This window comes from Aphis gossypii, chromosome 2 (assembly GCF_020184175.1).
Source record: "Aphis gossypii isolate Hap1 chromosome 2, ASM2018417v2, whole genome shotgun sequence".
In the NCBI taxonomy this organism is placed as follows: domain Eukaryota; kingdom Metazoa; phylum Arthropoda; class Insecta; order Hemiptera; family Aphididae; genus Aphis; species Aphis gossypii.
The window spans coordinates 62,622,638-62,644,951 of NC_065531.1; the positions used below are offsets into that span (position 1 = coordinate 62,622,638).

At 24.2% G+C, this 22,314-nt stretch overlaps 2 protein-coding genes and 1 pseudogene across 3 annotated transcripts in view; 1 reads left to right on the top strand and 2 right to left on the bottom strand.

Moving 5' to 3' along the window:
- Positions 1-1,528, bottom strand: part of LOC114122942 (metabotropic glutamate receptor 2) — a 175,792-nt gene extending 174,264 nt beyond the window's left edge. For both annotated transcript variants that reach the window (XR_007603874.1, XM_050200126.1), the window contains exon 1: positions 1,254-1,528. The gene's annotated coding sequence lies outside the window, so the exon portion shown is untranslated. The remainder of the gene's footprint in view (positions 1-1,253) is intronic.
- Positions 1,529-2,438: 910 nt separating this feature from the next.
- Positions 2,439-6,551, top strand: LOC114122981 (uncharacterized; annotated as a pseudogene).
- Positions 6,552-16,256: 9,705 nt separating this feature from the next.
- LOC114122935 (nucleosomal histone kinase 1-like) lies at positions 16,257-20,630 on the bottom strand. Its single transcript, XM_027985743.2, has 8 exons — positions 20,392-20,630; positions 18,693-18,829; positions 18,581-18,627; positions 18,265-18,331; positions 17,868-18,067; positions 17,585-17,798; positions 17,318-17,500; positions 16,257-16,616 (listed from the first exon to the last, which is right to left on the bottom strand). The coding sequence occupies exons 2-8, from the start codon at positions 18,820-18,822 to the stop codon at positions 16,498-16,500; spliced, it is 960 nt and encodes a 319-aa protein (XP_027841544.1). The 5' UTR covers positions 18,823-18,829; positions 20,392-20,630; the 3' UTR covers positions 16,257-16,497.
- Positions 20,631-22,314: the final 1,684 nt, after the last annotated feature.

Sequence of the window (22,314 nt, forward strand, 5' to 3'; positions counted from 1 at the left end):
TAGTATGTGATCTATGTATTTAATAATTTTACTTAATTTTATTATCGGTAATTTAAATATATAATGTTAAAATGTGATTTAAGTATGACAATAGTTTTAAAATTATGAAGCTTTATAAAGATAAAAAAATTAGTAATTAATCTTATCCTGCTATTGTTGATTATGCATTATTTTTAATAAATTATAGTGTACATTTTTTTAGTAGGTACTCCATTATACTGAAAACAGTTATAAAATTATTTTAATCAGTGTTATCATTATTATGTATTACCGTAAGACTCCTGATAAGTTTTTTATTTTTATTTTAAAAATATACTAATAGATGGTTATTATATTATTATATTATGTTATTATAAATTAAGTAGATATTTATTTAATTTATAACCTTAAAAAAAAATAAACGTAAATTAATTGACTACATAAATTTATATGTACTTTAAAAAAAATAATAATAAAAACAAAATAAAAAAATACTAACAATTATAAAGTATCCCGAAATCAAAGAAATTAATAAATAATATATTATTGTATTAAAATAACTGATCAAATATATTTTAAAACCAATAGAGATCAAAAACCTCTTGAGTAAAATTAAACTTCCTACATCATTTCATTAAACGAAATTTATTAGTTATAAATAAATTCAAAATTGGTTTTACAAAACTTACTCACAGTGTTATTCATATCATAATTAATATAAAAATGATAGAATAAAAATTAACTTAATTTGATGACAACACTGATAACCTATAAAGTACATATTCAAGAAATGTTAGATGTCTACACTATAAAAATATATTATAACACATCGCACTTTTTTAAAATTTACAATTAGATCAATGATAAAATATGTACTTAATAATCTGTATTTAAAAAAAACCTAATGTTTGAATACCAAATAGTTGTCAACTAAAAATAAGTTAACATAAATAAAATAGTTTGAAGTTTTGAATGAATTTAATGCAGAAAACAAAATGATGATAGATTATTTAAAATCGTACATGAACGATATAATAAACTATAATAAACCTTCAATATCGCTTGATTGCTCTGTTTTTATTACAAATAATACTAAAAATAATGTAGTAACCGAGTTGGCAGAACTAATAGTATAATTCACAGAACATAATAATAAATTATGGAATTTCCATGGAATTAATTTAATATTAATTTTACTAAAGTATGTAGACTTTATTTAAATTCTAAATATATTTTATTATACTTAAAATTATTAATCTTAACCAATTTCTTACCTAAATATGAAAGTTTATTTTTGAGATCTTTTCGTACACGATATTTTGGTGTCTATTATAAATTTAACAAGTTTTAACACTACTTCAAAACTAATGATATTTGTTTCATTACATATTAATAAAAAAAAAAATTAAAATTCAACAAAAACATTTTATATGTTTTTCGTTTAAATCGTATTCAAAAACTATTTGTCTAACGAACGAGAATTTTGATTTACGGTCGGACCCCCGGAGAGACGTGACTGCATGCAACGACTGAAAAATTCATGGCACCAACACCCAGAGCACTACTAAAGAGAAAGGGGTTGTAGTAGAGGGAAAGGCGCAGTTCTGTTGGCGCATGCCATCTATAAAATCCACAGGTGCCTCAAAATATGTTTCTATTTATTCTATCAATTTCTAGAACAAGTAACTATATAATTATCTAGAACTATCAAAATTATATGTTTCATATTACAGTGTTAAGATTTGATTTCGTTGGGTTTTAGTTTCATTATTAATTCAAATAACGATTTAAAATACCTACATTTTCCTTTTTTATAGAGGTTTCTATTTAGTTTACTTTATATTAAATATAAAAAAAAAAATAATACAAATTATGATTATTATAGTTATAGATTAGGTTATTTTTTTTTTTTAAGTGAACAATAAATAAGTATCAGTAACGTGCTAAACTTACCAAATTAATGTAAATCATTTGTTCATGCTCATATATTAGATGCATACACATTTTAATTTAAAAACAATATCTGCAATACCTAAAAAAATAATTAATAGTACCTAATATTATAGTATTATGTAGGTATCCTTCGATTAAATAAATAATATAATATTTTCTTTTTAACACAAATTTAATTGTATTGCTGAAACAAGACTTCATCAAATAGATAACAGGATTTAATAATATTTTTTATATTTCTAAATCAAAGGTAAAAAATAAACCATAAACACTAAATAATTTAATACTATGAGCAATATAATTTTATTATATTATAATATGTAATATTTTATTTTGTTTAAACTTCTAATTTTTACTTAATTATATAAATAATCATTAACATAATTTAATGAGATTTATAAAGGTACTTATAATACTATATAGTACTACAAAATAATAGTATTAAATTGCTACCATAGCAATGATTCAATATTACTTATTAGAGTTTTTACAATCTACATCTAACTTTCAATAATATGGAATACAGTTAATATTTAATACTGAAAAATTAATATTGAAAGTCACAATAAATCTTTAAAAAATGATACCTATATTTTGATATGGACATTTTTAAGGTTTATCCTACATTAATAGCGTTTACAGTATACCGTACAAATTATTTGACCAAAAATATTTATATTTACAAGTATGTTTCAGTGCTATATACATTAAAAAAGTTCTTATGTATTAGACCAAATAGTAATAATAATATTATGCTTCTTAAATTAATACAATTAACTGCAGTTAATTATAATACACTTTATATTTTAGTAAGAATCTTAAAATAACACTTAAATAAACAATACTTTTCTTATCTTAGAAACTAAAATTTTTAGGACTATGGAAATTATCCTGTAAACTAGTTTGATGAAGTTTTAATGCTTTGTAAATATTTTTTTAATTCGATTTTAAATTCTAGTATAAAAAAATGTAATATTAAAATATAACCATAGATGTAACTTTAACAAATGACGGTGATTATCCCGTTATGGTGTCCATCAAGATGATAAAATTCCGTGAACAACTTTTTACGAGTAATGATATGGATTGCAATGCAATTAATAATTGATTTCTTATAACGCACACCTGTTAAGTAAAAGTTAAATCGTTAAATTAAATTAAATCGAGTTGAAACAAATCATATTAATATTTACAAATACATTTAATTACATAAACCAATTTTCTCACCTTGTTGTATTCGTACATATCCACCAATTTACTAAATAAAATTCCAATGAGCCGATGATCGCAAGAACAGTTGAAAGGAGCCAGCAAAGTTAACTTATATATTCTAATGCTGTAATTAAACCATATAATTTATAATTTTAAATAAATGTAGAAGTATCATTTAATAATAAAATGTATGATAGCAATCCTAAACATTCTTTAATTGTAATCCTAATTTTTCATACTGTTCGTTATAGATTTAAATTTGAATATACTATAAAGATTTTTATTTTTTAATTTAAGAAAACGACCACTTCTAGATAAAATCTTAACATTTATCGTTAAATTAAACTTGACTCTAAGCAAAAAGTTACAAGATTATATTGAATTGGTCACTGATGCCAATATCAACATTAATTCTAATACAATGATACATCATCATATTTGAAAAATAATTTTTAGTGGAGACAACGGTCAAGAAATTGTTAAAACACGTGTACTCTTATTTTTATTCTTATTATTTTATTTTTTTTTTTTTTTTTTTTAAGTTTTTGCTGTTTTTCTATTTTCATTCTAAAATGTATCTTTTTGAAGTACAAAATGTGTTCAGTTGCCCATATAAATGTATAATTGTATAAAAAATGTTATTGTCTCTACAAGATTTTCAGCTCCCCTCCCCCATAAAAAATATTCAAAATGACTATGTAAAACATTTATCCATCATATTTTTCTATACGATACATTTCATCAACAGAATATTAAAAGACAATATTTTATGTTTTGTAATTGATATTTCTTGATAATGTCTATGTATAGTTATTCACATTCTTCAAAAAATATACTTTACAAGCCCGTAGCGCCGAGGGGGGCAAGGGGGCATTTCCCCCCTCTAAAATATTTAAAATATTAGAAATATTAGAAAGATATTGTTTTTATATATGATGCTCCCCTCAAAATGTTGCTTTGCCCACTTGAAAATTCGGTCTGTCTACGTGCCTGATACTTTATACTTATTTTTTGATTTATTTATTAAAAGTAAAGTTCAGTGCTTCTATAGGAGCCTATAATAATATTTAACGGTTGGTTGTTAAAATAAAAAATTAGGTAGTTCTACGAAAAAATATTGATTTTATTCGTATGTCAGATGATAAAAAAAAAACGAGGTCCAAATATAAATAATTTCGTTTTAGTTAATTTCCACTATCATTTAATTAATTTAAAAAAGTATTATGTTATTTTCTTCAGTACCCGTATAATCGCAAATATAAATGTAATGTAGAAATAGCCATGTACAAAAATCAAAGTAAAATATCAAAATACATACAAATTATGCCATTCGATACGTCTAAAAAACTAGACGATATTATTTTATTACAATTAAGTAAGTGTTAGAATATATGCATTTTACATTTTACATTTTAATAACCGAATTACTTAAGTGTTTTTAAATACATTTTTAGTTAAGAGAATTAAGTTTTAGTCTTAAGTGACTGATTATTAATCTTAAATTATCGAAATGTGTCCACAAAAATAAAAAATAAATGTCAAACACACCATTACATTAAAACCAACAAAACCAATACATCTATCGTTCCACTCAGAATCTAAAACTATAAATCTATAACTGTTTACTATTAACTGATTTTTTAAATAAATCGACTATAATCAGTATATTATAATGATTATCTTCTTACTACTTAGTACTTCTGTACCTTGTACATTATTTTGATTACATACCTATTATGTACAAAACAAAATGTAAATATTTATATATTTTTAGGTACACTAACTTTTTTTAAGCAATTATACATTGTGCGAATCCCTAGATGAAGACCACTAGATTTATGCGCACCAGTAAATTGTCACATGAAATATAGAGGTTTCAGGAGTTTGTTTGACACTAATAAACGGCAATGCGTATCTATTCCAATATGCGATGAAAAATAAAACAATGAAAATTCATCAAACTTAGTAATTACATACATAAAATATTATTACTTTCTCGTGGCATCATATAAAATAATTTTAAACAGTATTTGATATTACCGTGAGACTTTTTTCTAAACTAAACTTTTTTACTTATATTAAAAAGATAAAACTATAATTATAATTCCTAATCATAAATGATTATAGCTTTAGGTACGTAGTAGTTCGTGTTTTATAGCGTTCTAAATAAACTTATTTCCATAGACCTTATACTACTAAAGTACTAGACGGTTAAAATAGACAATACAAAAAGCTCATGCTACGGTATTACCGTGCGTACGGGTAATCGGGTAATCAAACAGCGCCCTCTATGTTGTTATGCATTCCACACGCTCATTGCTTATCTAGTAGTATAAGATCTATGCTTATTTCATAGGTACATTACAAGATATATCTTAGTCCGTGGTAAATTAATTATATCAACTGATAAACATCAACATTACAATGTTCTTACAATGTTCGGTTAGTACCTGATAACGCTAACCGGAAGAATTTATCATGAGATAGAATTCTACCGGTTACCCTTAACCGACACTTCACCGGACATTGTAAGAACGGTCCTAAATAGAATGATTCAATTTACGCTATTTTAGTTGAATAATAAAAAGCAATAGTCTATACACAGTACAGTAGGTACACACTTCAATTTTTCATTTACTTTATATTTTCAAAATGTACCTATTGTTATTTTTACTATTGCACAAATTATTACTTGCGGTGTTGTGCTTGTGGCCAGCCCTCCAACTAGATACTGTAGATGCAATAGACAAAGTTAGAGCCATAAAGTCGTGTACGGACTAATCTGTTTGATTTTAAATAATGATATTATTAATATTTTATTTACTGGCATATTTTTAACTAATCCTACTATTAAAATAAATAAAATAGTTTTGACACTGAATATAACATACGTGAAGCTTGTTAACAATATACATATATGATAAATTACAAAATGTTATTTCGTATAATTCTACAGGCTAAGCTTTCGAGGCATTATAAAGACCAATCAAGAGTCCAATCATACATCATGCATTCAAAATATTTATAAAATAAACAATTTATGTGGTTATTTTAATTTTGATTTTATTTAAGGTATATAATCCTTAATTCTTATAATAATAATTGCATAGCTTTAACCTATATAAGACATCAAAGCCTGACATTGATTGTATACTTAATGAAACAGAAGACAAAAAAATTAAAAATAAAAAAATGAAAAACCTGTATCAATCAAATATTCGATGTCACCATGGTAAGATGGACGAGATTAATAGATCATGTATCTGTGACAATGGTTGAACCCGTACTCTGAATTGGAATTTTCCTATCATTTCCACAGTGCCTATTCATATGTGTGCTGTTCAAACTTCAAATTCACAGTAAAAATATCATTGGAAAAATTCTAATTATGATAAAAAAAACCTTAAACCTAAAAATATCGTATCCTTTATACAACCCTTAATATTAATTAATTTATGCTTAAAATAGTAATTTCTATTATTATAGCTAACTATAGTATCAAACAAAATATTTATTTTCAAATAATAAATAATTTATACATTTTTATAAATGTTAATAAGTTATTTAAAGACCTTAAAATATATTTAAGAAAAACTTTCTGACTCACTTTACTCACGTCTATAACTTTAGATATAAATATCTCTGAAACTTAAATAAGTAACGTAACAAACAATTAATATTTATTTTAGAAATTGTAATTACATTTTTTTTTAAATATTCCATAGTACATTTTTCTTAGTTTTTGGCGATATTCTTATTTACAATTTGGTGTTTAATTATTCAAATAATAATTACCTATTTAGTCTTGAAGTTATAACTTACATATTATAATTAATTTTAAAGAATTTTCTGTACAAAACATTAAACAAAGCTGTATAAAGCTATTTATAGCTTAAAATTATAAATTTATATAATATTAATAAACATCAAACTGTAAATTAAAATCTGTTTGTCATCATTGTTATAATTACAGTTACAATAAAAAATGATGTTGCATATATTTAAATATTTGGAATTTTGCGCATTATACTGCCTATTTTTTACTCTAATTCTAATAAGTATATTTAACTTATTAATTATAAAAGTTTTGTAACAATCTGGAGATCTTGATTAGTTGATAACCGTCGGATTCTTTTTCCGATGAATGTCGACTATCGGGCACACTAATAATTTTGCTAATTTCAAAAACTATTCTTATTTTCAAAAACACTCGTAAAAAAACCAATAAAAATATTTTGTACTTTATATCGACCTTTGATTTGTAAAGAATCAGATAAAAAGATATTTTATTAATAAAAATAACAAATTTAATCTGAACAAATATGTATTTTAAATATCGTTTTATTATTAACTTATGTTTTATAATTAGCAATAAGATTTTTAAGAAAAATATGTATTCTGTATTGAATAATGAATATATATTTTATGGTATTTTGTTCGTGTTTGATATTTAATATATTCATACATGTATTTTATACATAGGTAATATGATAAAAATAAAATAATAATATAATAATATTATTATTTATTTTATTTAATAAAAATATAATGGACTAGGTATTTGATTAATGTATAATGTTCGTGTGGACATTTTTCAATGATTTGTAATTTTTAAAATATTATAAAATATCAATTATTGTAACATCACAAATGAAGGGTTTATCAATATAGTCAAATATTATTTAAGAATGAGATCTTTCGAAACATGTCCTTAATGACTTAATTACCTTCGTAAATATTTTTAAAGATAAAATGTTAATGGAGTTATTAGTGTTATAATTGATAAATAATAAAAAGATTTTTTGATTTATATCTCCCATTTTATTCTAAAACTAATATAACATTTTCATTTCTAAAAATCTCAATGTAACACATCTGCGTTCAATTTTCAATCAATATATATGCTTATAAAACTTTTATACGACTTGTATTGCTTCAAAAAGAGATAGGTGAAAGAAAAACAATATCATCAAAAGCTAAAATGTTTACATTTTTTAAAAACTTGTTTCATAAAATAATATTTTTAAGTGTTAACATTTTTAATTTTAGTAATATTAAAATTCCTTATTTAAATGGGCGCCCGGGAATTGGGCCACAATTTACCATTTTTTCCAAAGGTATATACGGTATACGGTAATTGGGCCACTAAAATTTTATATTTATTACAGGTAGGCCCGGTAATTGGGCCACTAAAATTTTATATTTATAAAAGGCAGATCCGGTGATTGGGCCACTGTTACATTTTAAATTGTAATAAAATAATATTTAATATAATATATCTTTTTATATAAATTGATACAATTCCTAATACTGCAGCGCATACGAAACTTTACTCGAAGCGACTGAGTATGCCTTATCAAAAGGTAATAAATTATCCAATATCTTATGATATAGAATTATCAATTGTCATCAAATGAAATGGATAAAAATAGTCATACGCGTAGTGTGCAAAGATTATGAAACCTAACTTAAACTACAAATGCCACCGAGTCTTTTCATTCACATTTCAAAAATAATTTCTATATGTCACATCAAAATATACATAATTTTTTATATGTTTTATTTCAACTTCAATCAGAAATGTATATTAAGATTAGAAATATAGGAACAATAAAAACAAGAAAACGAACTTTAGTTCGACAAAATTTTATTCTTATTGAAATTAAAAAATATGAAGAAGGGGAAAAAACCCAATTTGAATATTTACAATCTGTATCATGTTATTTAAAAAAAATATATATATATTTTTAATATTTTTAAATATTATATTAGAAAAAAATTACTTCATATTATTTATTATTTGACTGACTTTATGGATCTAAATGCTTTGTATTATATTTGTATGTACCTATTAAAAAATACTTTTTTCATATTATTTATTTTTTGGCTAACTTTATGGTCCTTATATTATATTTTTAAAATGAGTATTGGCGTTCTTTATAAAATTTATTTCATATTTGACTAATTGTATGGACCTTGTTATATATTAGATTAATTATAAATCTGTATGAAAGTATTTATAAAAAAATATTAATTATTTGACGAATCGTATTTTTATATGTTAAAAAAATAATAATTAGTTAATAAACATTAGATTATCTTCGTATTAATAGTATATTTGTGTGCTATACTTTTATGGGTACACTTTAAAAATATAGATTTAATTTGTGGCCCAATCTCCGGGTAGAAAAATGTTAACAAATATTTTATACAAAATAGGTAGTTAAAATGTGGCCCAATTCCCGGACGCCCATTTAAATACCTATTAATATTTCATTAACAGTTATGAAATATATTAAATTAAAAATTATAAATAATTATTATATATATATTATATATATATATCCAATTTAATATATTCAACTAATTTTAATAGTTTAATATATCTTAATACCCATAACCAATTATACGTGTAAATAGCCAATAGGTATATGTAATTGAATAGGCATTTAATAGTCATTATACAGGTACCGTTATTTATATCTTTTTAACCATTTCGTTTTTTTTTTATTTTAAAGCAATATATTTCTGCATTAACATTACCAAACCAATTTTTATTTGCATTTAAATAAAGAACGTAATAATACTTAATACTTCAAAGTGTTTTAATTACAACAACAATAACTCAAATATCGAAGTTAAATACATAATATATGCATACAACTTTATTGACTTAATAACGTGCGTGTATACAATATAATATTAAATTATATACCTACCTATGTAACTAATTTAATTACAATTACATCTTAGAATAATATTTTCATACTGTTTTCAGCACATCAGTCTCATACCTACTACAATATGCTACTAACGTTACGAATGCTTTCTTTCGCCTTACTACTAATAAGAGTAATGTTTTAAAATGTATGTTATTTAAACATTACATTTTTCATTTTAAATACAACCTTATAATTTTTTTCATTAGTTGTATAAAAGTTGAAAATATTTTTTTAACCAAAATTAGAAATATATTTCATTAGTTAGGCTTTATTCTTAATCTTTAAAAACTTAGTCTCAGTAGTGTTACTATACTACTGTAGTAAATACTCGATATATATAAATATGTAATAACTAATTATTAAATTTTTAAATAAACTTTATTTTTAGTTAACCATAAATTAAGTATATAAGTAAAAAAAAAAACAATCATTAAAAGATTGCTGTTATGTGGAACGTCCTACACTATCTATCACTAGCTATACTACAATAAGACAAACCAAAATAGGTAATTGTAGCATAATCTAATTCCAAAAACATTTTAAACACGGTATCGTTATTATTTTCGAAAACACGATATTAACCGTGAAAATTCCGACGCATATTAATATTTTAGCTTCCTAATCACGTGAGATCCTCATTCTTGTTGCTCTCATATTATGTATTTTAAACGTGAAAACGTCTCATCGGCAGTTTATCTGGGCAGACAAATCTATCACGGGCCACTGAAGCGCAATGGCACTGCCACAACCATTTGAAGACAATCGGAAAAATGTATTCAAGGTATAGCACATCATCATCGCCGACCGGACAAACGACGATAATTATTATTACTATTATTATTATTATTATTATTATTATTATATAATATGACAAGGACAGGGCCGCAACCACAGTCGGCGGATATGATTGATGCGTTTCCTGGGAGGCGGTCTACGGACGATAATAATTTACGCTGTATACATATTACACATATTATAATACCTACCTATACCCTGTATGGCCATATAAGGGATGACGAGAGGGGTGCGAGATGGTATTCGAAATTCGGTCTAAATAATGACGAGATATTATCCGTAAAAGCTGTGTATGTGTGTGTTTTGGACTAAACAGAATTTTGCTATATAAAGACATAATATAGTCGATACATAGGATTAAAACCTAAAAGTTAGGTATTATGTGTCATATTATTCTTTCACGAAAATCGATTACGCCTGACATTATAGAATATATATATATTGAAATTAAAACCATCTACCAACATTGTTTGTATTCATCAATTAAGTTTTCAAAAGGGTTTTATGATTCCTGTACGTAGATAGGTACCATACAAACCACATATTATATTAGGATTGAATATTTACGAGTGATCACAACCGACTTGCAACAGTGCATATGGTTTTCACACTAACGAAATCGTCAGAATCGATTCTTCCACATGGGCGCAATAATATTGCAAAACTTCGTAATATTACCATAATTTGTTATGAAACTCTGAGACCACGTACTAACATATTATACACACTAACGACAAACGTGGTCCATCACTTTCGAGCTATCGCCACGTATAACTTCACGTCTACGACACTGCCGCCTACGTCGTTTCATTTCTTACCGAGCGCGCGTGTGTATAATGACAAAATCCAATATTATACATGAATTATACGCCTCGCAAAATTTCGTTGACCAGAACTCCGGCGAAAAATACTGGTAGAACATAAACGAAGATACATACAAAATTGTAATATTATTTGATAATTATGAAAATTAACACATGCCACTCGGAACGACGATATTGTATTTACTATTTTTAATGATTTCGCGGTGGAATGGACTAAACACGTATAGTGTCTAATAATCGATATTCTTTTGAATTGTTTTCTTATATAACATGATAGAAGGGGTAGAGAATTGAATGCGTCCAATTAAAATGGCTGTTGAATTAAACGCAAATAAAATACTATCAGTCCCTGGTGTTCAAGTGGTTGCTGTATAGCAACGATGGGTGTCAATCCCTGCAATATAACTATATATTGTTTGGCGTGTGTAAGTATCATTACTTTATGTATAAACGAACGACACATAATACGGTACATATAGTGTATATTATTGGTAAATAAAAATTACTATTGGGTATATGCTATTTTTATGTTAGTATTATTGTGCCATTAACTAGTAAAAACCTTGCAAAATTTCGAAATATTTAAAATATTTATTGTAAGATTTTCTTACCTATACTTATATGTAATTGAAAGCATAGTAAAAATATCAAAGTAGGTACAAACTACAAAATTCCAAATCGATCAATTCCAATCATTTATTCCACCTCCACCGACTAAATTCAATTTGCTAAGAATCTAAAATATACTTTATTTCAAATATAATTGAGTTTTAGTTTTTTAAATTAATACATTTTTTCAACAAATATTAAAATATTTAAGTAGCATGTCTTTAAAATCAATACATATCTCGCTTTATTTAAATTTTATAATATGATAATTATTTTTTGAAAACCCGTACTTAGAAAAGTATACATTTTCACTTTGTATAATTTATTAAGTTGATGGTATGAAAATAATGATCATTAAAATTTATTTTCTTACTTTCCTAACATAACTTTTTTTAAAAAAAAAAAGCAAAATTCCGATTTGAATTTGAAATCGTGTAATATGACAAACATTATATAATATTAAATAAAACAAATTTATTTAAGGTATCTTTTATTGTGTATTAGATACAGCCACACATGAGAAAAATACTATAGAGTAGATACCAATAGATCATTAATTACTGTTTCGAAAACTATAGTATTAATGAAGATAAGCGTATATTATGTACATCGTGTTTGTAATAGATGTTTAATTTTTTGTTCATTTTTTTTTTTATCTATTAAAACGACTTTATCAGTCTTTATCAATCTCATATCACTTAGGAGTGGGAAAGTCACAGACTTCTATACCAACTTTATAGAAATCTGTGGGGAAAGTATGTCTAGCTCGCAACTACCTCCTCTAAGAACATAATTTTCACGTGTTGTGGACGTCACCCCCAGTGGAGTAACTATTAAGCCCGGCGATGGCAAGATGAGCAATCGAAACGATTGGGAGAATACAAAGTAGTAATTTTTATTGCATTGTGCTGGTGTTTAAGCCGATGACTATAAGCGGCATACAAAGTTGTTCGACTATACTTGCACCTCGCTTCCATATTTAATTTAAGGAAAACAATTTTCAATTTCAATTTCTTTTTATATGTTTAAATCATTTCAAATAATTAATAGTTAGAGCCTTACTAAATTTTAGCCAAATCATAATTGTATTTTTAACTGAATAATACTAAATTAGTTGTAATTATAAATATAGGTACCAACCAATAATACTAACAACTTAAAATCAAGTGAAAGAAAGCCGATAGTAATATAAAATAATAGTGATTAATGATTATGCTATATTTACCTATTCCACGATACTCATATATTATCGAGCTCTACAAAAATATAGAAACTCAAACTGATTCATATAATATTAAGTACCTATTGATAAATTATAATTATTATATTATTTTATTTTATTTGAATGTACAAACTATCAAATTATAAACCACTAAAAATATGTTACCCAATTATATTAATTGGTTCTATCTCATATTATAATGTTTGCAGTGTCACAATAATTTCAATGGCTTACTGATATTTAAAGATATTTTGAAAAACTTATCGACATATCGTCTTTAAATGCTAATAAGTAACAAGTATAAAGATATAAAATATTACCTTTTTACTAACTCTGTGTATATTAATGAATTAATGTATATTGAATAATAGCAAATACATTTGAAAATATAACATCTCTATAATACACATGTACACACTACACATAAAGAATATTTAAACGAAAGTAAATAAATTTAATAAAAAAACCCGTTCGTGTTTTTTAATTAAATTGTACAAGGTAGATAAGTTAAAACTTCGTTATAGTTTCTATAAATGCTATACAATTTTAAATCTAGTTATTAGGATTTTGAATACTTACCTATTAAATGCTAAGATATTAAAATAAGCCCAAAGGAATGCAAATTATAGGAAACCGTAATTAAACTTGATATAATTGAATTAAAGGTGGAACTCCTAGGGGACAATATAAGTCGTAACAGAATAAACAATACCCAGCGGAATATGTTTAAATATAATGGGTTACTAAAACAAATTTTAGAGAGATTACTGCAAGTACTTATATCAGACATTACACACATTATATGCTTCAAACTTTCTGAAAATACTTATCAAAAAACATAATATTATCGACTGGAGTATTACATTATTGTATTATACAAAATATATAATACATAGGTATCTCGTATCTATACAACCATACACATAAATATACCATTTTAACACTAACTCTTATAAATTTATGAAGATTTATAATAAAGTTTTTTAATTATTTTTTAATAAATTTTAACGCGTTAATTCCTAAACCCTAAGCATAGATTTAACTTACACACGTTATAATTCAACTACAGGTGTAAACGATTAATAACAATAATAACCTACCTACTTATTTCACTGATAAAATTAACGTAACATCTCAAACTAATAACTATACACTACTACCTATCTATCGTTCAATGATTATAGGTATAGTTATAAAATCAATGTTTTATATTACAATAATAAATAAATAAGTCAACCCAAAACACCTACCTACATTTTGAATTTCATAATATTGTGAAGCAGAATAATACCTCGTACCATTTCTCTCCGTTCACCAAAATTTAAAATACCTACTTATAACAGTTATAACTTGAAAACAACTCGTTCAAATTTTAATTTTTATCGAATAACTTCACAAAATATTCTACTTCACAGTACGAAATTAAAAATGTATAATATAATTCAAAGTTTTAAAATAATTATAACGATAAAAAATTCAATTAAAAAAAAAATGTTTTATTTCGTAGGCAGGATATTATATCAAAAAAAAAAAAAAAATTCTAAGAAAGGTTGGGTAATACATTTTTAAATAATGAGTAGGTATTATTTGATTAAAAAATCACCCTGTATTATACATTTTAATTTATATGTTTAATGCTTTTTTTAAATGCTAGCCCTTTTTTATGTCACCTAAATTTATATTTAATAAATTTCATTTATTTACCAACTAAAAATTAATAAACTATTTAACTGTGACTAGGTATCTCATAATACTTTGATTTTTCAAGCCTATAATTACACACTATAAATTACAATAATATGTACCTATAATAAATATAATAAGCAAATATGATGTTTTTAGACTGAGTCAAAAAATAACATATTTTGCAACCATTTCAAACGAAAAACTTTATGCTTATGCTTTGATAAATAATAATAAAAATTGTTAACCTAACATGGTCAATCAAAAAAATAATTACTTGATCAAAACTAGAAATAGGTATTCTATATCTCTATAAAATTTAAGTTAATTTACTGTAAGTATTTAAATTTTAAAATATTAAATCAAACCACTTTAGACTGCAGTGGCTCTCAACCTTTTTAAAAACAACGCGGCTACTGCTCTTCGCATAATTTTCGCGCATATAACCAACTTTTTCTTCAACGAAGAACCTTTATTTTTTAAGTCATTGTAAAATGTTGTGTATTGATGACAAAAATTTAATACTGAAAAATTCCTATTTTTATATTAATACTAAACCTGTATGACCTTAAATCTTAATATTTTATACCACAATCGCGGCACACTTCTATATGATAAAGCAACAGGTATTCTATATTTCTACTGTTTCTTCTTGCACTGTATTTTGATTATTTTGGATACCTATTGAATATTTTTCTAATTATATTACTTAATAGTTAAATTAAAGCTAACAATCTCGCGTGAACATCAAAACTATTAAAAACTGTTTACACGTGTTTTCCTCATCAGTGTTGTATTAAAATTAGTGTGGTTTAAATCAATCAGAATTGTTAGTTCGTTCTATCAATTGACACAGTTTCTTAAATCGTCTAGACTCTAGACCCCAGCAACCCAACGTCTATTAACTGTTCCCCCATTAACTAGCCCCCAAAGCTTTAAATAGAAGCATTATTTTGACAAATTATAATGTACATGGACACAAAAAAAAACATTCAGAATCTAAAAAAATGAGTGAATACAAATGTAAACAATAACTAATAGAATAATATGGTACACTTTTTCAAAACTATTCATTCAAAAACAATATTGTCTTGAAACATCTCTAATATATACAAGCAGTTAATTTTTTATGTATACTAACAAATTATAAACAAAATTGTAAAAAACATTTTCACATTTTATAATTACATTTTAATTAAGGTAGGTATACTAAATTTTGAAATACAAAATAATATATATTACAATGCATTTAACAATCTTATTTCAGTGCATATAAAAACTTAAAATAATATTATTGAATAATTAATAATTTTAGATAAAAATATTATGGACTGTCCATTAAAAAAAATATTTATTCTTAAAGAAAAATGTATAAAATTTCTTTTATGCTGCAATTAATTGTATAATAAATTATAAATAAATAAATACTGTACATACTATTTACTTTGCTACATTTCATTATTTATTTATTTACAAAAATTACAGTAAATTTTTTTAGTTATTTTTTTGAACTCAACTTTTCTGTTTTATACTGCTTTAACAGTTTCTTCAATAAAGCATAATCTGGCTTTTCTGCAGGTTCTAGATTATAAATCAAATTCATGGTTTCAAAATAACCTGTAAATAATTTAAATAAATTTAAAATAATAAAAAGCATTTTTACAACAATTTCACAAAAATAATTTAAACCAGCTATTAATTTATGTATTATATATTTATGACAATCATAGAACCAATAAAATTTCTTTAAAAATGATAATATATTTTTTAATTATTATTTTTATTTTAAGTAAACATTACATTCAAATTCACTACAAGAATCTCTTTAGTTACTCTTGAATAAAATAATATAATACATTTTAAAGTACAATATCTTAAGATAATTTCAAGTATTAATAATTTATTTACATTAATTTCTTGTTACCTTTATTACCCATGAACATTGAACCAATATTGTTTATTATATTAACTTAAGTTATCTCTAGTATTAAAATATAACCAATTGATATGGATTTATTTTTATTTCATATTAAATTTTGAAAATTATGATCATTAACTGTAGGATATTTTTTTTATAATAGTAGATTTAAGGAATATGTATTTTTGTATGAGGTACATGGCTTTAAAATTATTACCTAATATAAAGACAGTGCTTAACTCCAGCACTATTCTGCAACTATGGCCAAATACTATGCCACACCATTCCCCAGATATAGTTTAATACTTACTAATAAAAATATATCCCAAAAATTTTAATTTTAATAAAGTAAATGTTTTATTTTTATTACTTTTTCATTAAAAAAATTTATAATACTTACAATTTGGTACATTATTAAAATCATAAATTTTTTTATTTGGCCCTGCAGCTAAAATTGCATCCTTCATCTCACTTTTAGATTTAATAGTTTTAGGCAATGTTAAATTTTTCCATGGTAATTTTATTTTTAACCATTCCAAACCATTATACATTAAACTTTCCAGATCACCTCGTCGCGTATGCACTACAAAGTAAATACAATTTGTATAAAACATAAAAAATGTAGTAAGAAATTTGAACAATAAAAAAAAAAAAAAACAAAAATTACTTCCAAGATGGCCATCTAGAGCTATATAATTTAGTGTACCATTATTGGCACATTTTTTATCTGGCTTAACATCTTCAGTCTTGTACTTAGTTACCATACCAAAATCTCCTAAATACACATGATTATTTTTTGGCTTTTTACCAATAAATATATTTTGACATTTGATATCCCAATGAACATATCCACATTCATGTATAAACTCTAAGGCATCAATCTAAAAATAAAAATAAATAAAACAAATTCAAATTGATGTAACATTAATAAAATAAAATGTATTACTTACAATTTGTCGAACTATGTTAATGACAGCTCCTAGTAGTAAACTATCTGAAACAGTTTGAAGAAATGCCTCCAAATCTTTGTCAAACTTTTCAATGACTATAAATCTATATTTATTGTTATTGTGAATAGTGCTTCCAAAACCATAGAATCTTGGTAGAGGTAATTCTTTCAACTTTTTAATTGTTATCCATTTTTTAACATCTAGACATAAAATAATTAATTTACACAATTATTTAATATATCTATACTCTATTCACCGAGAAAATGTGTTTTTTTCTTTAAATGGAGCTGAGAAGTGTAAATTTTGGTAATTACAATTAAAAATTGCGCATTTTGGTTAGAACATAACCACATTTAATTGGTGAACAAATTATACACATAAAATTATATTTAAATACCTTCTTCCTTCACGTTTTTAAGATAAAACATCCGTTCCACAAACAGGGGTCCACTTTCCATATTTTCCTATCATCAAAGCTCAATTAAGAATATATTATTTTATAAATACAATACAATTTTATTATATGAAATCAGAAATACTAATTAAAACCAAAATAAAATAAAAACAAAATTTTTTTCCAATACATGTAATAAGCTAAAATAAACCCAATGATTTTTTATATAATGTACTAAAATAAAATAATCAATTCATTTTTTATAAAATAATTTTGTTTAAATTTTATGTGATAATTGTTATTATTAAAAATATCATACTGTCTTAATTGCATATTCTGTTTTTGTTCTAGCCTTATATTTTGTTCCTAAAAAATACATTATAAATAAGTATTTTTATGGTTTATTATAATTAATTAATAACTCAACTAACCACAATAAACATATCCAAACCCTCCACTGCCAATTATGTTTTGGATTTCCCATTCGATACCGTTGATATCTTTTAGTAATGATCCTGGAGGTAATTCTTCTTTAGGTGTGGTTTTTGCTTTTTTGCTCATATTTCACCTAAAAAAATGTTATCTTACAATTAAAATATACATGTTATAAGTTTGAAATAAATTAATTTGATAATTTAACACACAAATATATGCCTATACCCATACAATATTCTTTTTTAATCAAGTCATATACTTAAAGGTCCTTATACATACACTACAGCAAGGGCGATAAAATAATAGCTTATTGTCTTGGCAGAGCCTTAACAGAAAATTGTATCCAGCTACATTTTACCACTACTGTTGCAATGTAGGTAAGCCTTTATTCAGTTAATTTAATTAAAACTTCAAATATGGTTATCTAGGATACTTTCAAAAGTATTAATTAATAGTTATGTAAATACTTTAATATCAATAGAAATACTATTAATCAGTATTTTTTCAGCACAATGAGATAAATCTTTTAATCTATTTTTAATAGATAATGTAGTATTTAAAAAAAAAATCTAAATTATTTTTAGCAGTTAAAAGTTTTTTACAATAATATTAGTTACAGTATAACAGATAATTCTTGTCTTGAATGTTCAACTTCACACATAATTTTCTTTTAAAATCAAACAAATTCTTTAAAAATATAATATTAGCTGAATCGTATAATGTTATTAGTAATCATTAGTCATATAATCAAAATAATAACTGCAGAAGGAAATTAGGAAATTAATGATGCCATCTCTCAACTCAAAAAATGATACATAATTCTTAAACAAAAAATAATTTTACATGTTATGGGTGCAGCATTTAAATAATATTCAAAATATTTTAAGAAAATGATAAAATCACTGAAATGTATAAAGAAAAGTATTTGATTGTAAAAATATGTGGTTGCTATTCATAAAAATAAGTTGTACTGAGCAAAGGCAAAACTTTAGTACCTACACATAAAAAAAAACACAAGAATATAAATGTGAGTACCTATTCTTATTTCTTTAATAGCATTTTGAACAAAAACTTCATGGTTAAAATTGAACAAATCTAAATCTACTTAATTGTTAAGTTTTCAGTGAGTATGGGGAAACCAAAATATATACCATATATATATTATGTAAAAGGTGGATTGACTTTTAATAAATAAATAATAAAAGAACAACCCTCTTGTGGCCGCAATCATCATTCGAAAGTAGGTAATCATAATAATTTAACAATGATATACTATATTTAACTCAAAACTGGAAAACATTAACAATTGACATAAATGTAGATATTGGATGTCTAATATATCATTTCACAGTTGAAATTTTTAGCACAGAAATGTGTTTGTTGCTTTAAACCAGTGAAAGTAATAATTTTTATATAATTAAACTCTAATAGTCATGCCAATGTTGAAACATCTCCAACAAATAAAAAAAAAAAAACCATTTTAGACTTATCAACATCAGCCATAAATTATAAAGATACTCAGTATTAAAGACAAATAAATCAATAACAAAAAATGTTCATACAAATTGCTTCAATTTTTCAATTTTTTCTATTTTTAATAAACTGTTTATATTATGTCTATTGATAAAATTATGAAGATGCATAATATAATAAAATGCTTTACCGCCGTTTAACGTCAGTACAACACATACTTACGAAATTAAACTCAATACAGCAATTAAAATCACGTTAGTTGGTTGGGTGAAAGGTGGAAGTTCAAATTGTTCAAAATAAGTATGAACAAACAATTTATGGAAAAACAAATGAAAAGTAGAATATACTATTTAAATTATTAATTATAAAAATAAAATATTAAATAACTTAATATTAATACTAAATAACAGTGAACAGTCAATAACAGACCGTTTGAGTATCATTTTAAATTGTCATGTACTCATATCATTGCAATTCGGCAGTTGTTAGAAAAATGATAAGGACACAGATTTCTGTATGGCAACTGATACGCGAGATTCACTGTTAATAATGTAAATATATGCACAATGCACAGGTGAAAAAAGTGGCACGATTTTAGTATTTTAGTTAACATGAATACCGCCAAGCGGCCAATCACCGCCATATTACTCAAGACCGGTTGACGGTTACAATAATTATTATATTATTATTTATTATAATTATTTTAATAATTATTTCGGTGCATTGAAGATAGACTTTATAATATAGTATTATTGTTCAAATTTCATAATTCATATTATGAAAAATAATTATATCATTCTAATAAGTTAAAATAAATAAAAATGTTATATGTAGGCACAAATTCAATTAAATAAATAATATATAGAGTTAGACTTCCACATTCCAGTCATAACAAACAGTATTTAAAATAATAATCACTTCCCAATATTGTTGCAAATATATAAGAATTATTGTAAGAACTATGACTGTTTATTTAAACATTTGATAAGTACTATTGAGTCTGACTCAATTGACTCTTGACTATTTTTTTTCAAAAGTTTAATAGGTAAATTAATTAATTAAAAATTTGTCCCGAGCTGTAAAACAGGATATGCTTTCGAGCTCCAAAAATATAAGACCACAATAGATTAAAAAAAATGTACCTATGATTATTTTTAAATTTAAAGTAGATAATTACTAATTAGTTCCACAATAATATATTGTTATAATATAGTACTAATAATTTATACTATGATAAATTATTTGTACATACAATCATTTTAAATAATTTTCAAGATACTCATATTAATACATTAAATACTATAATGTACAATACAATTTATTAATTATAGTTTCTATTAATAATAAATAACTATTATGTACAATATGTTAATTCAATTTTAAACTTTTGTAAAAATGTGTAATATACAATTTTTCTTTATTACAATATTCCTATAGGCTATAACATACCTATTTAAGTTTAAGTTTCATGTTTTCATCAACTGATTAAGATATAATTATAACTTTACGTGCAATGAAGCAAATTCAACTAGACAAAAAAAACAAATAGCCCCACTAGAACAATAGTATAAACTTATATCCCAATCCCACCCCAGAACCAATTCCAAATTATGCCACTATAAACAAGTATATTAATTTTTAATGGATAGTTGGAAAATGCTTCAAAATGTTTTATATTCAATAACTAAGAATATAAATTAACTGATGGATAGCAGAGATTTAGTACTATTATAAAAATTAATTCCAGCCAGAAAATCCTTCCAATTATTGAATAATCATTTTCAACACAAGGCTAAAAATATATAATGGTTTTAAGAATTTTAAAAAGATTACAATACAATTTCTCTACACCGCCTAACATAGAAGCTCTTAACAAAAATAACACCACCAAAATCATTGAGATCGAAATCCACCTTATAAATCAAATACTTGAATCTTTAAGAATCTCAATGGTCCCATAAATTGAACTTTTCTACTTTAATTTACTAACTTAATTTTAGTTTAGCTCAATTAATTGGTATATACATTTTTTTCACAAAACTTATTTCAGGAATCAAAAATATTTATTGGGTGATATTTAAATGTTAAAAATTTAAAATATATACATACTTACTTTCGAGACCCACAAATAGTATAGCCCTACAT